Consider the following 15,265-nt stretch of genomic DNA (forward strand, 5'->3'; position numbering starts at 1 on the left):
TAAATGGCAGAAAAACGTGTGGCTGTGATTTATGACCATACACTTTACATTAGTAAGAGGATGGGGTATTACAGCGCATTGACTTGGGTGCCAGTTCAATGTCAATGCGCTGTAATACCCCCCTTCCCCCCAAAAATTCGACAAACCAATATCCATTTTGCCACATACCCCAAAAAAATTGCTACATGGCTAAATCCATTTTGCCACGGGGCAAAGAAAGAATGCCACATGGCAAAGAAAAAATGCCTCATGGCAAAAAAAAAAAAGCCACATGGCAAAATCTATTTTGACACATGGCAAAGAAAAAATGCCTCATGGCAAAATCCATTTTGCCACATGGAGAAAAAAAATGCCACACGGCAAAGAAAGAATGCCACATGGCAAAGAAAAATGCCACATGGCAAAAAAAAAATCCACTTGGCAAGGAAAAAATGTCACATGGCAAAATCCATTTTGCCACACGGCAAAAAAAATCCACATGGCAAAATCCATTTTGCGACATGGAAAAAAAAGCCACATGGCAAAACCCATTTTGCGACATGGCAAAATAACGCCACATGGCAAAATCCATTTTGCCACATGGCAAATACCACTTTTGGTTCTCGGCCCTGCTAAAGTTTGAAGCGCCAAGTAGCGAGGGATCACTGGATTCAAGATTTCAGTTGAAAATAACTTCAAATAGTAAACACTGACTTGGTAAACTCCTGGAAGGTGCGAAAGGAGACCATGGCGCCCATTCGCTGGCAGGGCGGCGTAAAGGCCGTGTCCAGCAAAACGTCATTCACGCTAGCCATGTGGACCATGCCGTAGTGGTTCAGGTTGGAGGAAAACGACATCCTGAGATGATAAGGATGTTAAGAATAATGAGAAACCGCTCCATCGCAAGTCATTCGTTAAAAAGTTTTCAAGATTGAAAATGGAACCTTTTTTCATTACATTTCAGCACAATGCGGCAGCTGTACAGTGCGTCAAGGATACCCACGGCTTGTTAGACAAAGTATTAACTGACTGAGTTAGTGGGGAAAAACACATTGATCGTTCCAACCCACAGACAGATGACAGAAAATATGAAAATTGGCCACGGCTATTTTCATTCCATTCAGAATCATGTTTTGACCCAGACAACACTGGCAAATGTCATTGGGAGTGATCGTGAGAGCTAATTTCTTAGTTGGACTGTGACTGTATCAGAGTTAAAATATAGATACAGGCCAAATTTCATTTTTTTATGTCACTCAACTCAAAATGTTCACAAAAACACAGTAGCAAGATCCTGTAAGTAAGTTATTAGATATATGGAATCCCAAATCATCCACCGATTGACAGTACACTTTGAGCGTTTTGTGTCCAACCTGTCCAGGGATTCCAAATTTGAGGCATTTTGGACCTTCATAATATCCAGGACTGAAGGAGCAGACATTCTCCTACCACACAATTACATTATTCATTTCAAATGTGTTCATCTCAATCCAAATCTAAAACATTAAAGGATAAAACACACGACCGTGAAGATACAAAACAAAGCACGCTTTCACATGGACGTGAACTCATCGGCTGCCACTGACGGCTAAAGCATTTTGATGGCAGCCAGTGAGTTAAAAAGCGTGATATTTTGAACAAAAGCTCAATTTTAAAATGAAAGAGTAGCAAACACTTGTTTTCGTCAACGAACAATTTTTCATCGCAATGAAGGGACGAAGACTAGCTAAAAAAAATGTCTTGGGAGACTAAAAGACCTTTCGAATTTCTCACATTTCTGCATAAAATCACCATCAAATGTAATCTGATCTTTGTGAAAATCACACAGATGACAAAACAGTGTCTGCTTTAAGCGTACTAGGGCTGATTCCAGGTCAGTGGAAAGATGCGATTGACAGCCTCTAGTGGCGAGGAGTAAAATTACATATAATAAGACAAACGCTCATACAGTGATGGTTCACTTACTTATTTTTCCCCCTTCTGTCATTGTTTGCTTACTATCCTCATTAAAAGATGAAAACCTATAAATGCTTATGTGGTTTTAGTTAAAGCAGCCACTGTTTTTTCATCTGTGTGAGTTTGACAAAGCCCAGCTCACATTTGATGGGGATTTTATGCAGAAATGTGAGACATTCCAAAAGGTTCAGATATTTTGACTTTGAAAAAATATCATGAAGAAATCTGATCATATTTACACCTGAGAAGTTATATAAAGGGTATAATTTCAAAAATTTAGACTGGTTTACGGTGAAGAATGTCCTCAACGATTATTCGGTTATCAAAATAGTCGATTAATTTGCTAATCAGTTAGTTGTCGATTAATCGATTAATTGCTGAACCTCTACTCTACATGAGAAATTAATTGGTTCTGGAAGTACTTTCGTAATTTGAAAATTCTGTAAGTAGAGACGCGTGTTCCACGTAAATGCCCTCATCTGTTCCAAACCCCCCAAAATTCAGACATAACTCTTTTATCATGCATAAAAATGCATCAAAACATGCAACAAATACAGGTTAAAATTTGATTATCGCACATAAAACATTAAATCCGAGCCTAATGTAGGAATACAGTAATGAATACAAGTTAATAGACTCATGCAAAGCTGTCGGAAGACGAGGGGTGAATGAAGAGGACGCTGGGATGCACGTATAGTAAAGATCCCTCTTAGCCAATTGGATGCCAGGAATGCTAGGCAATAGCCAATGGCAGAGCAGCTAGAAGTATGTTACGTTCTGGGAGCTGTGAGTACCAACCATATTTTTCCCCTCTAATATCCTGAATTTTTTTTCGTAACAAGAGGCAATTTTTTCCCGTTGAGGCGTGTCTTAACCTGAAAATTCTGTATGTAGAGACGTTCATAAATAGAGATACCACTGTACTGTTTTTTCTGCTGATTGTCTATTGATCATGATCGCCTTGAAGAAGCTACAATATGTGCTCGACAGTCAACGTTTATTCCAAATTGTTGGAAAACTTTTTGGACTAAAGCTTTTGAATTTTACAGATGAAAAAATCTTGAGTAAGACTCAACTAAAACTAGATGAAGACACATTTTGAAATGACTAAAATAGCATCAGTCATAGACTTCATTACCTATTGACGTGACACTTCATCATTCTTTGCGTCACACCTTATCAGAGGGGGCCGAGCTTCATTTAGTATAGTCAGGCCAAGACGGCACAACATGCTCATGTCTAAGCTGGATTCAAGCTTTGATTTTTGAAGACCTACGAATGCTGTACCGCATACACACAGGAAGGATTGTCTCAGGAATGACTTGTTGGAGGATTTAAGGTAAATATTATATTTTTCGTACCATGCATGCATTTTGAAACGTTGTGAAAAAAAATCAAGGGGAGAATGGGAACCGCTAAAGCATTGCCGTCATTCTTCGACATACATACGTAAAATAGATCCGTAACTGCCCGTGTTTTTGCTCCTTTAACAAAGAATCCAGACAGTTTTACGTCCATATCTACAAAGAATTCAGTGATTGAAGCATTTATTCACAGGAATTTTCTTTGTTTACACATGGAGGCGGCTAATTTCCGTAACTGACAAGCCTCATAGTTGGCAATATTTACGCAAAATAAATGCTACCTGCACATTTTCTTTTTGCTTTTAACCAAGAATCGAGACTGTTTTACGTCCATATCTATAAGGAATTCAGGGATTTACGCATTTATTCACAAGAATTTTCGCCAGAAAAGCTTTTTACGTCAGGCGGTCGCTAGCCTCATTCGCTAACAGAGTAGCATTGTACTTTGACATATATACGTAAAATACACGCTAACTGCACTCTTTCTTTGCTTTTAACCAAGAATAGAGACTGTTTTACATCCATATCTATGAAGGATTCTGGGATTTAAGCATTTATTCACATGAATTTTCACCAGAAAAGATCTGTTTACGTCAGGCGGCCGCTAGCCATATTCGCTAACAGTATATAGTGTATAAAGATAATAAAGGGCTATTCCATTCTATAATAAGTTGTGATTGTATAGAGAATTTATTAATAATCTAGTATTTATAACTGATTCTGCATGTACTACATTTCTGATGTTAAATTGAGTGATTTATTAGCTGTTGAAAACTTGCAGTAAATAAAAAAATTTAAAAAATCAAGTTGCTATTTTGGTCAAAAATTTATGTTATATGTTGCTATTGATCCTGAAAATATATGTCACCACAGCCATCTTCCCAGTGCCTTGGCCTGACATTCAGTCCCATATCATCAAGGACTGAGGGAATTTTGATGTTTTCTTCAGGCTTGTCCAATTGGACAAGGTGATGATGCTGGAACTTTTGTTTGGTGCTGTTCCAGTGAGATTTATAAAGATGACTGCCTGAAGAAAACATCAAAATTCCCTCAGTCCTAGATGATCTGGGACTGCATGTCAGGCAAAGGCAATGGGAAGATGGCTGTGGTTAAATCTTCAATAAATGCACCAGTTTACATTAAAATTTTAGACAGCTTTCTTATCCCTTCAATTGAAAATATGTTTGTCATTTTACAAGATGACAATGCATCCTGCCACAGAGCTAAAACTGGAGAAAGACTCATCCAGTCAATGTCATGGCCTGCAAATAGCCCAGATCTGAAAAGCTGCGGTGGAAATGGAAAAAAATGGTCCACAGCAAGGCTCTGACCTGCAAGGATGATCTGGCAACTGCAATCAAAGAGAGTTGACACCAAATTGATGAAGAATACTCATCAAGTCCATGCCTCAGTGACAGCAAGCTGTCATAAAAGCCAGAGGTGGTGCTACTAAATACAAGAGATTATGTTTTGATCGTTATTTCTTTGTTTGTTTCTCATGATTCCATATTTTTGTCCTCAGAATGGAGTGATTCCATATATATTTCCCTGCCCTTGCTCTATAAGAGTAAGATTTACTGACCACCACAATGTTTTTTATTCATTTCTTTTAGTGTTTCTGAATGCTAAAGAGTTGCACTTTTCAAGTAATTCAATATTTTTTCAAGCTTTTTATCAGAGTTTGTTGTACATGATAAAATGTCTGAGTGAGTGCTCGTCCGAGACTGGTGATTCCATATTTTTTGCTAGGGGTTGTATAAAAAAAAAAAAAAGAATCGGGATTTTATAAGGGAAAGACTTTAAATTTTTTGATGCCGCTGCTCATGGAAACTCATATATGGCTAAGGTAGGTGCCTGTTCTGGTTCTAGGTCGGTAGCAGCTTTGGTTTTGAAAATATTTGAATTTGAAGTTTTGAAAATAGCCCCCCTACGAATCAGCCCTGTTTCCCGTGTCATGTCAATGGGTTATGAAGTCTATGGACTAGTACTAGTAAGTACTTTTGTCCAAAAGACTAAGACGTACATGAAAAAAAACAACACTGGTAAAAAACAGTTTCATGAACACAAATATGAATTGTCATGTTAATTTGGCAAGCTAGTCTATGCAATAAAAAGAATGTTTACCTGTTTAGAGTGGGGATGTTCCCTCTGCAATCAAACAACATTGATTACTATAATGGTTAGTGGCAGGCATCAGGGAAGGGAGACAGTCAAGGAGTAGCATCGTGTTTGTTCGTCTCAGCAATGGTTTACTATGCACTGGTCAATATCCAAATAAATGTCAAAAGGTTGAGCACACATTTGACTTCTTGACTGCTCCCTGTTCAACATGCATCATGAGATCTTTCGAGTGACTTTTGTTGAGCTTTTCTCTCAACAAAGGCAGAGGCTCGCTTCATGCTGCTCTTAGAAACAAGCAGATGATGATGATTATTTCACAACCATGCGGTACACACAAACATGCAGTACACACCATCCCTAGCGACAACGGCGGGTACGCCCAATCAATTTCAATCCGACGAGATTCAACGCGACTTGAATTACAAATGAGTCTTGCCATCCTTACTTTTGACTGACAATCTCGGAGATAAGACTTCTAGATGAGCAAAATGTAGGATTTTGGCTCTGTGATTATTATGTCCAATAAATTAAATGTATGTTAATGGAGCACACATCTAAACAACCATGCTTAGGATACATAAAAACAATAAAGCACAAAGCTATACCTGGGAAAAATTTAAAAAAGAACATCATATTGGACAGCAATAAACAAAAGCCTTGCATACTTGTCTTGCAAAGCAGCAAGCAAACAATTTCATACTTGTCCACACAACCAACCAGAACACAATCACACACCGGGATCACAAACAGAATTGCCATGATTCTGAGCTTTGAGATTGCCAAATGCTGAAAATGCAAATAAACGGTATCTATGGCAACAGTGCCCCCTAGGTAGACGAGCTGACATAAGGTACTGCTATCAGGGGAGCTTTGACGCGCATGAATCCAGCAGGGCCGAGAACCAAAAGTGGTATTTGCCATGTGGCATTTTTTTGTGCCATGTGGCATTTTTTTTCCAATGTGCAAAATGTATTTTGACATGTGGCATTTTTTGCCATGTGGCAAAATGGATTTTGACATGTGGCATTTTTTTGTGCCATGTGGCATTTTTTTGCAATGTGCAAAATGTATTTTGACATGTGGCATTTTTTTTGCCATGTGGCAAAATGGATTTTGACAGTTGACATTTTTTTAACACGTGGCATTTTTTGACATGTGGCAAAATGGATTTTGCCGTGTGGCATTTTTTTGCAATGTGCAAAATGTATTTTGCCATGTGGCAAAATGGATTTTGACAGTTGGCATTTTTTTAACATGTGGCATTTTTTGACATGTGGCAAAATGGATTTTGCCGTGTGGCATTTTTTTGTGCCGTGTGGCATTTTTTTTTTGCAATGGGCAAAATTGATTTTGCCAAGTGGCATTTTTTTGCCATGTGGCAAAATGGATTTTGACCTGTGGCATTTTTTTTGCCATGTGGCATTTTTTGCCATGTGGCAAAATGGATTTTGCCATGTGTCATTTTTTTGCCATGTGGCTTTTTTTTTTTTGCAATATGCAAACTGTATTTTGACATTTGGCATTCTTTTGCTATGCGGCAAAATGGATTTTGGTTTGTGGCATTTTGGGGGGGTAGAAAATCACAGCCACTCATGTTTTTCTGCCATTTAATATGAATGGAAAATTTGGACGTGCATAGCCGTCATTGGCATAGCCTGAATTGGTTGCCAGTTCAATGTCAATGCACTGTAATGCTAAGTGCATGGTCAAAAGTCACAGCCACACATGTTTTTCTGCTATTAAATATGAATGGAAAATTTGGACGTGCATAGCCACCAATGGCATGGACGTGCAAGGCCTGCAAAACTGCCATACACCCCGAAAAATGCCACATACAAAAAGAAATGGCACATTTCAAAATCCACTTTTGCCACATGGCAAAATTCATATTGCCACATCTAAAAAAAAATTGCCACATTGCAAAATCCATTTTGCCACATGGCAAATACCTATTTTTGTTCTCGCCGTCTCTCCAGGAATAAGTCACATCAAGCTTCTTTGATAGGAAACAAACCACCAAACAATTTTAGAGAAGCAGACAAATCTGTTTTGAGGTTGTTTGCATTATATACAGTACATACACATACTCTGGGCCAGAGGTGGGTAGAGTAGCCAAAAATTTGACTCAAATAAGAGTAGCGTTACTTCGAAAAAATATTAGTCAACTAACAGTGTTTTTCAACCAGTCAAAGCACCTTTTTACATTGGGAAGAAAGTCTTGTGGTACACAACAAATCAAAAAAGATCCAAAATGACTTTCTGCTACAGTATATATTTAATTATAAAATAATTTCTCAATATTTATATTGACTTAGTGTGAAACTTGAGCCTGTTTAGATGAACACAAAGCAGATATCCTGGCAGGAATCTTCGTCAACAGCTCTCAGTCTCTCTGTTTTTTATTTTTTTTAAAGCACTCAGGCTTGAAAATCTCAATTATCAGAGTGACTTTAGCAATGTCTTTAACTGCATTTGGGCTGAACATCTCGCTTATAATGGTTTTGCAGGCAGGTAGTGTTAATGTCTCTGCCACAGTGTGGGACTTTTTGGATTCAGCAACAAGTTCATCAACAAGGTAACTTGCTTTGAGGGCTTTTTCATTGACCTTTGTAGTTTTTCTCCAAAACATTGCTTGTTTCTCTGTTTTCACGAAGGCTAGTCCATCGACTTGTTTTGAAGCAACAGGTGTTTCGTTTGGAGATGACGTTTAAGCTTGCCATGGTGGTGTTGGAGAGCTTCTCGTGTCGCGTTCAAGAACTGCTCGGATTTCTAGCCATCGGCCACCTTGCTGTCCTCGAAAATGTGTTGGAATTAGACACAGGGGGAGGATTGATGGTCGTCACATATGGACAAAATGGAAAGGACATTTTCGTGTATATCGACACTTGACGAGTCCAATCAAATGGTGTACAGTAGACGTGCTGGGTGGGGTCCACATTGTTGCGGACCGCAAGGTGGCTAATTGCTAGAAATCCGAGCAGTTCTTGAACGCGACATGAGCAATACCTCGCTCATCAGCACACAACACCAACCTTCTACCTAATTCTTCCATCGCACTGTAAGGCCACCTGATCTTGTAAAAAAAAAATGTTTTAAATGCGATATTGTGCTAATTGTATTCTGTACTATTAATACCTGTTACATGACCATATTAGGCAAAAAAAAAAAAAAAACAACAAAAAACAGCAAAATCATTCATCCAAACAGCACGAGGGCCCTCTACAGAAGAAATATTTTCGACCATGAAATGAAAACGATCATACCTCCGGTTTTCTGTGGCCTATCGGTATCAAATAAAAAATGGGAGAGAGCTTGACTAATTTTTACTATGTTTTTAAAGACGCCACTTGGTTGAACAGGCCGGTGTAAGTACACAAACTGTTCGGGGGCTTGCATGTCACACTATTCAATCGATATGATTGGTTGAGGAATTTGTAATGCGCTCACGTAAAAGTGCTCGATTAAAAATGTGTGGTGTCACACCACGTGATTTAAGTTATCAGGTAACAATTTATAATAACTATCCGTTTTACTAGTTAATAGATCATTAGTAAACTGTTGATAAATAATTTATTGTTGATTTGTGAAGTTTTTGTTAACAGTTTGTTTCATGTTAAGAACACTCTGTAAATGCTTAACACAGTTTGTGTAGAAACGTTTCAAGTTTTTGTGTGTAACGTTTGGCATTTCTATCTTAAGAAATGCCAATAACTTCAAAAGATAAGGCATTTTGCAGGCAGAGCTCATGTTGCACATTTATGAAAATCTGCCATAGAACCAACAAATATTTGTATTTTTCTTTGTATATTTAACCAATAAAACTCATGACCTTCAACAATGTATATATATTAGGGCTGTCAAAATTATCGCGTTAACGGGCAGTAATTAATTTTTTTAAATTAATCACGTTAAAATATTTGACGCAATTAACGCCGATTACCCGCTCAGACAGATTTAAATGACGGTACAGTGAAACACCACTTGTTAATTGTGTTTTATGGAGTTTTGCCGCCCTCTGCTGGCGCCTGGGTGCGACCGATTTTATAGGCTTCAGCCACCCATGAGCATTGTGTAAGTAATTATTGACATCAACAATGGCAGGCAACCAGTTTATTTTTTGATTTAAAATTTTACAAATTTCATTAAAACTAAAACATTAAGAGGAATTTTAATATAAAATTTCTATAACTTGTACTAAAAATTTTCTTTTAAGAACTACAAGTCTTTCTATCCATGGATCGCTTTAACAGAATGTTAATAATGTTAATGCCATCTTGTTGATTTATTGTTATAATAAACAAATACAGTCCTTATGTAACGTATGTTGAATGTATACATCCATCTTGTCTTGTCTTTCCATTATAAAAATAATTTACAGAAAAATATGGCATATTTTATAGATGGTCTGAATTGCGATTAATTGCGATTAGTTCCGATTAATTAATTTTTAAGCTGTAATTAACTCGATTAAAAAATTTAATCGTTTGACAGCCCTAATATATATATATATAAAATATGTGTATATAGTTTTATTAAGATCCATCAACTAGCATGGGCATTTAGAATGGGGTCAACCATATTGGAACACCCTGTAAATGCTTAACAAACTGTTAACAAATACTTCACGAATCAACAATAAATCATTTATCAACAGTTTACTAATGATCTATTAACTAGTAAAACGGATAGTTATTATAAAGTGTTACCGGTTATCATAGTGTGGTAATGTGACCGTCTTATTGCATCTGACTGGTATAATGCAGTCATGTGATTTTTGTTGCAACGTTTTATTGGTGAAAAAAAGGTGCTGGCAAAAAATAAACTCAAATTTAATATGTTGAATAAAGAGGAAAAATGCAAGGGCAAATGTAGTCAAGTAAAAAAGTCAAAAAAGGTATGGCGTACTACCCACCTCTGCTCTGGGCTGGCAGTGAATGAGTAATGATAACACAGTTTTGACCATAACCATTCATATAAAAGAGCATTGCTATGCTAACAATTAATTTCACTCTGCAGAGATGAGTGCAGCATAATGCACGCGACTGTTAGCTTTTGGTCATGTGCGATACCTGTTCGGATGTGAGGTGGGAAGCATGAACTGGAACTCCACTATGCAGGTGTTGTCCTTCAACTGACGATGCTGCACGCTGTTGAGCTCGTACGCGATGTACGCTCGGCGCACGTAAACCTGTGGTTGGTAGGAGACGAAGACGCATGTGATTGGAAGTAGATTGGTGAAAAATACATTCGGAGGACGGGAAAATGATAACCTCACCTCGAGGGCGGCCATTCGGACGACCTGATTACTGTGGTAGAAGAAGTTGGGCAAGACGTCAAAGATGGACGTTTCAGAAAGGATGAGTTTCTGGAAGACAAGACGGTCAGTCGTCAAGGTTTTCTCCGAAACACATCGGCGCAGGTCTTGCCCACCTGTAGGTTCTCAATGCAGAATTGGTGACCGTACATATCGATGGCAGATAGAAAGATGGACTCCACCTGGTTGTGGCGGAGCTCGTAAGAGGGGAGGTGAGATGCTATCAACACCTGCAGGGAAGGAATTTATCCATCAATGATTTCATACCTCATTGAATTTTATGATCTTCACACATTTTCTATGTTCACATCGTGCTTAACATAAATGAGCATAGTGATTTGGTGAAAAACGTGTGACCTTCCTTTTAGAATCGATGTTTTATATAGCATCAATACTGCAAAATACAAATGAGATTTGTCTTCCTCGCGCTCGCTGGCACTTGTAGCAATGCTCAATTTTAAATGAGTACCGTATTGGCCCGAATATAAGACGGCCCTAATTATAAGACGACCCCCTCTTTTTCAAGACTCAAGTTTGAAAAAAGACTTTTTGAACACCAAATTTTATACAGAAAATAATTACAGTACATCTGAAAAAAATGATTATAACAATATATTTGAGAGAAAAAGCTTGTTATTTTGCTTCATTCAAATCTTAATATCTGAACATTTAAACATGTAAACTGAAGTGCAATCACATTTGTAAATGAATGGCTTCTGGTTTTTGAAATGTAAATAAACCAATCGATTGTGATATAACAACAAAATTGCAATAACTGCATTAACCCTCAAAGTGAAGGCTAACTGTAACTGTAGTCTTGAAACAAATCTGAATAAGGAAAAGCATTGCAATAAAATGTTAAACTAAAAAGAGTAGCTGAGATCTGTCACGACAGAACATCACTTCAATGATATCTGGCGCCATCTCGCGTGTTGAATGGGTATAACGTCTAGACCGTGAATATAGGACGACCCCCACTTTTTCAGTCTTATTTCAATGCAAGAAAACACCGTTTTATATTCGGGCCAATACGGTATTTCATTGAATTCAAATTAAAAAGAATCCAACTACAGCTAAGACTAATCAAATTTGATTTTGGGCATTTAGGGATCTCTTCCTGTTGACTTTGAGTACCACCAATACAGATATGCTTTTGGGTGTGGCAATGTAGATTTTTCAGGTTTTTGCATTGGAAGTCAATGGGAGTGAATGGAAATGTGTTTGTGCCATTGAAGCATAGACTTCATAATTGTATTGAGGGGTCACATCCATCAGCCACTGCGCAACGCCTTCAAGTAGGGGGCCGTCCTACAGTCCGCTTCCGTTATTCGCAGTCGGTCGCAGTTAATCAACACATGCAGGGTTCCAACGCCGGATTTAGGTTGAAAAAGTACGAAAGCTGTCTCAGGAGTGATTTCTTCGCGAATTCAAGGTAACTTTTATATTTTTCGTACCACGCTTGCATTTTGAAACGTTGTGAAAAAAAATCAATGGGAGAAATTAACTGCTACGGAGTAGTATTGTCCTTCGACATATTTACGTAAAATAAATGCTAACTGCGTGGTTTTTTTTTTTTGCTTTTAACCAAGAATCGAGACTGTTTTACATCTATATCTATAAAGAATTGAGGGATTTAAGCATTTATTCGCAAGAATTTTCAACGGAAAAAGCTCCTTGTTTACATATGGCGGCTGCTAATTTGCTTACTGACTAGCATCATAGTTGGCAAGATTTACGTAAAATAACTGCTAACTGCAAGTTTTTTTTTGCTTTTAACCAATACTCGAGACTGTTTTACGTCCATATCTATCAAGATTTCAGGGATTTAAGCATTTATTCACAAGAACTTTCAACGTATCGTCTTTGTCTGTGTTTCCACTCTGTCAGCTTTGACGGAGATAGGCCCCCTATGAATCGGCCCCGCGCCCTGTGTCCCGTCAATACATTATGAAGTCTATGATTGAAGGATGAACGGGGAATTTAGAAATAAATGGGAAAGTTTTCGCAAAAACTGGATACAAGTTTTGCGCCCCTTAGCTTCCAGAATTTTTTTTATTTGTAAATGACGTGATTTGGACAAAAAAAAAGGGCAAGTAGCGTTTAGAAAAAGTTTTTAAAAAACACACATTTTGGGGTGAACCTTAATTTTTTGCAGGCCTGCATCACGTGAAAATTCCGGTTGTTTTGGTGTTTGAATGGTGTCGGTTTTGGCTGGGCGGCATGCTGGAGAAACACCACTGTACAAGAAAAAAACCCTGAATATTATAGATGGTAACTTTTGCATTACATGCAAAGCCACCATCAATAATAAAATATGGTCTTTTTTGTGTTACGCAACTCAGTCACCAAGTCAACATGATTGTTTTACGGCAGGAGTGCTCATTGCTTTTTGCTCCACGATCTACTTTCCAAGGAGACAACTTCCCGCGATCTACCTTAACAGGGAGGGTGGAAGGCGGGTAATTAGAAAAAAAAAATAATAATTTTTTTCCCTAATGTACACAGTGAATGATATTGTATGAGCAACATATTTATGTTGCTCGGACATCAATAACTACGAATTTTTTTTTTTTTTTGATGCACACTAGCTTTCCGATTCTCGAGTCGATCGCGATTGACGTAATGGGCACCCCTGTTTTACGGTAATGCCGACCACAGTCTTTTGGTCCTACATTTGATTGGCTTTGTTTCAGCGTGGAAAAAAAACAACCAACCTGCCGTGCACGAAGTGCCACTTTCGCATTAGTTGTCTTGCTAAGCTGGGTAAATTCAGTCAACATGGCCATCAGTTCCTCTGTCAGTGTGGGATCCCGGCCACACAATTGGTCCTTAAGAGAAGAAAAGATAATAATGCTCATGCTAATAATGAGGGCTGTCAGACAAGTAAAATTTTTAATCGAGTTAATCACAGCTTAAAAATTAACTATTCGTAATTAATCGCAATTCAAACCATCTATTAAATATGCCATATTTTTCTGTAAATTATTGTTGGAATGGAAAGATAAGACACAAGACGGATATATACATTCAACATACTGTACGTAAATACTGTATTTGTTTATTATAACAATAAATCCACAAGATAGCATTAACATTATTAACATTCTTTCTGTTAAAGGGATCCACGGATAGAAAGACTTGTAGTTCCTAAAAGATAAATGTTAGTACAAGTTATAGAAATTTTATATTAAAACCCCTCTTAATGTTTTCGTTTTGATAAAATTGGTAAAATTTTTAATCAAAAAATAAACTAGTAGCTCGCCATTGTTGATGTCAATACACAATGCTCAGTGCTTAAACGCATAAAATCAGTCGCACCAAAGCGCCAGCAGAGGGCGACAAAAAAACACAAGTAACAAGTGGACAAGACACTGTGCTGTCATTTTAATCTGTTTGAGCGGGGCATGTGCATTAATTGCGTCAAATATTCTAACGTGATCAATTTTAAAAAATTAATTACCGCCCGTTAACGCGATCATTTTGACAGCCCTACTAATAATGCTTGGATACATATGCACAAAAATGCATAAACTGTACTGGCATACCAAGTGCGATGACATTGAATTTTACCAAATCAACATATTGAATGTAAATATATTAGGGCTGTCAAAACGATTACAATTTTTAATCGAGTTAATCACAGCTTAAAAATGAATTAATCGTAATTAATCACAATTCAAACCATCTCTAAAATATGCCATATTTTTCTGTAAATTATTGTTGGAATGGAAAGACACAAGACGGATATATACATTCAACATACTGTACATAAGTACTGTATTTGTTTATTATAACAATAAATCCACAAGATGGCATTAACAGTATTAACATTTATGTGTATTTTGCATAGCTATTTGATTGGGAATGCCAGTTGTCTTTGCATTGAGCGCTTTTCTTTTTGTGAATATTATTTTTTTGAGGGATAGGAATATTATTTTTGTTGTGCTTTCACTAAATGATACTGTAGCGACTTAACTGTTCCGCCCAAATGCATGATGGGAAGTTGGGCAACTGTTACACGAAATTCACGGGTTCGCGGTGAGTCAGTAACAGGCACACTTTTGCAAAATAGACAATGTTTATTTATGACAATTGCAGAATTAATGATGTTTATTGATTACAATCCCACATACAGTAAAAGCAAGCAATACAGACATCAAAACAAGCATAACGAGTGGTAACGATAACGCTAGATCTAGATTCTCACTTCTAATCACTTCGATCAGAGTCAAAAGAGGCATCCTTTGGCGGACTCTGATCGGGGCGTTTGGCTCTCCGCCCTTTTGTCACGGTAAGAGTTCTTTTTATTCTTAGAGGAATATTTGTGCTTAGACGGTAGCGCGGGGATATTACAAGTGACAATCTAGATCTAGCGTTATCGTTACCACTAGTATTGCTCGTTTTGATGTCTGTATTGCTTGCTTTTATGTGGGACTGTAATCAGTAAACATCATTAATTCTGCAATTGTCATAAATAAACATTGACTATTTTGCAAAAGTGTGCCTGTTACTGACTCACCGCGAACCCGTA

The 15,265-nt window shown here is 37.5% G+C and overlaps 1 protein-coding gene across 9 annotated transcripts in view; it reads right to left on the reverse strand.

Annotated features, from left to right (window-relative positions):
* Nucleotides 1-15,265, reverse strand: part of acaca (acetyl-CoA carboxylase alpha) — a 102,125-nt gene that overhangs the window by 54,087 nt on the left and 32,773 nt on the right. For 4 of the 9 annotated variants that reach the window (XM_057820071.1, XM_057820069.1, XM_057820072.1 and 1 more), the window contains exons 24-30: nt 13,449-13,562; nt 10,851-10,964; nt 10,696-10,785; nt 10,490-10,608; nt 5,424-5,447; nt 1,353-1,424; nt 694-837 (exon numbers count right to left, since the gene is read on the reverse strand). In XM_057820071.1, coding sequence (XP_057676054.1) covers nt 694-837; nt 1,353-1,424; nt 5,424-5,447; nt 10,490-10,608; nt 10,696-10,785; nt 10,851-10,964; nt 13,449-13,562 — 677 coding nt within the window. The remainder of the gene's footprint in view (nt 1-693; nt 838-1,352; nt 1,425-5,423; nt 5,448-10,489; nt 10,609-10,695; nt 10,786-10,850; nt 10,965-13,448; nt 13,563-15,265) is intronic. The other 5 variants (XM_057820078.1, XM_057820076.1, XM_057820075.1 and 2 more) reach the window with 2 other exon arrangements.

Source organism: Corythoichthys intestinalis, chromosome 18 (genome assembly GCF_030265065.1).
Source record: "Corythoichthys intestinalis isolate RoL2023-P3 chromosome 18, ASM3026506v1, whole genome shotgun sequence".
Taxonomy (NCBI): domain Eukaryota; kingdom Metazoa; phylum Chordata; class Actinopteri; order Syngnathiformes; family Syngnathidae; genus Corythoichthys; species Corythoichthys intestinalis.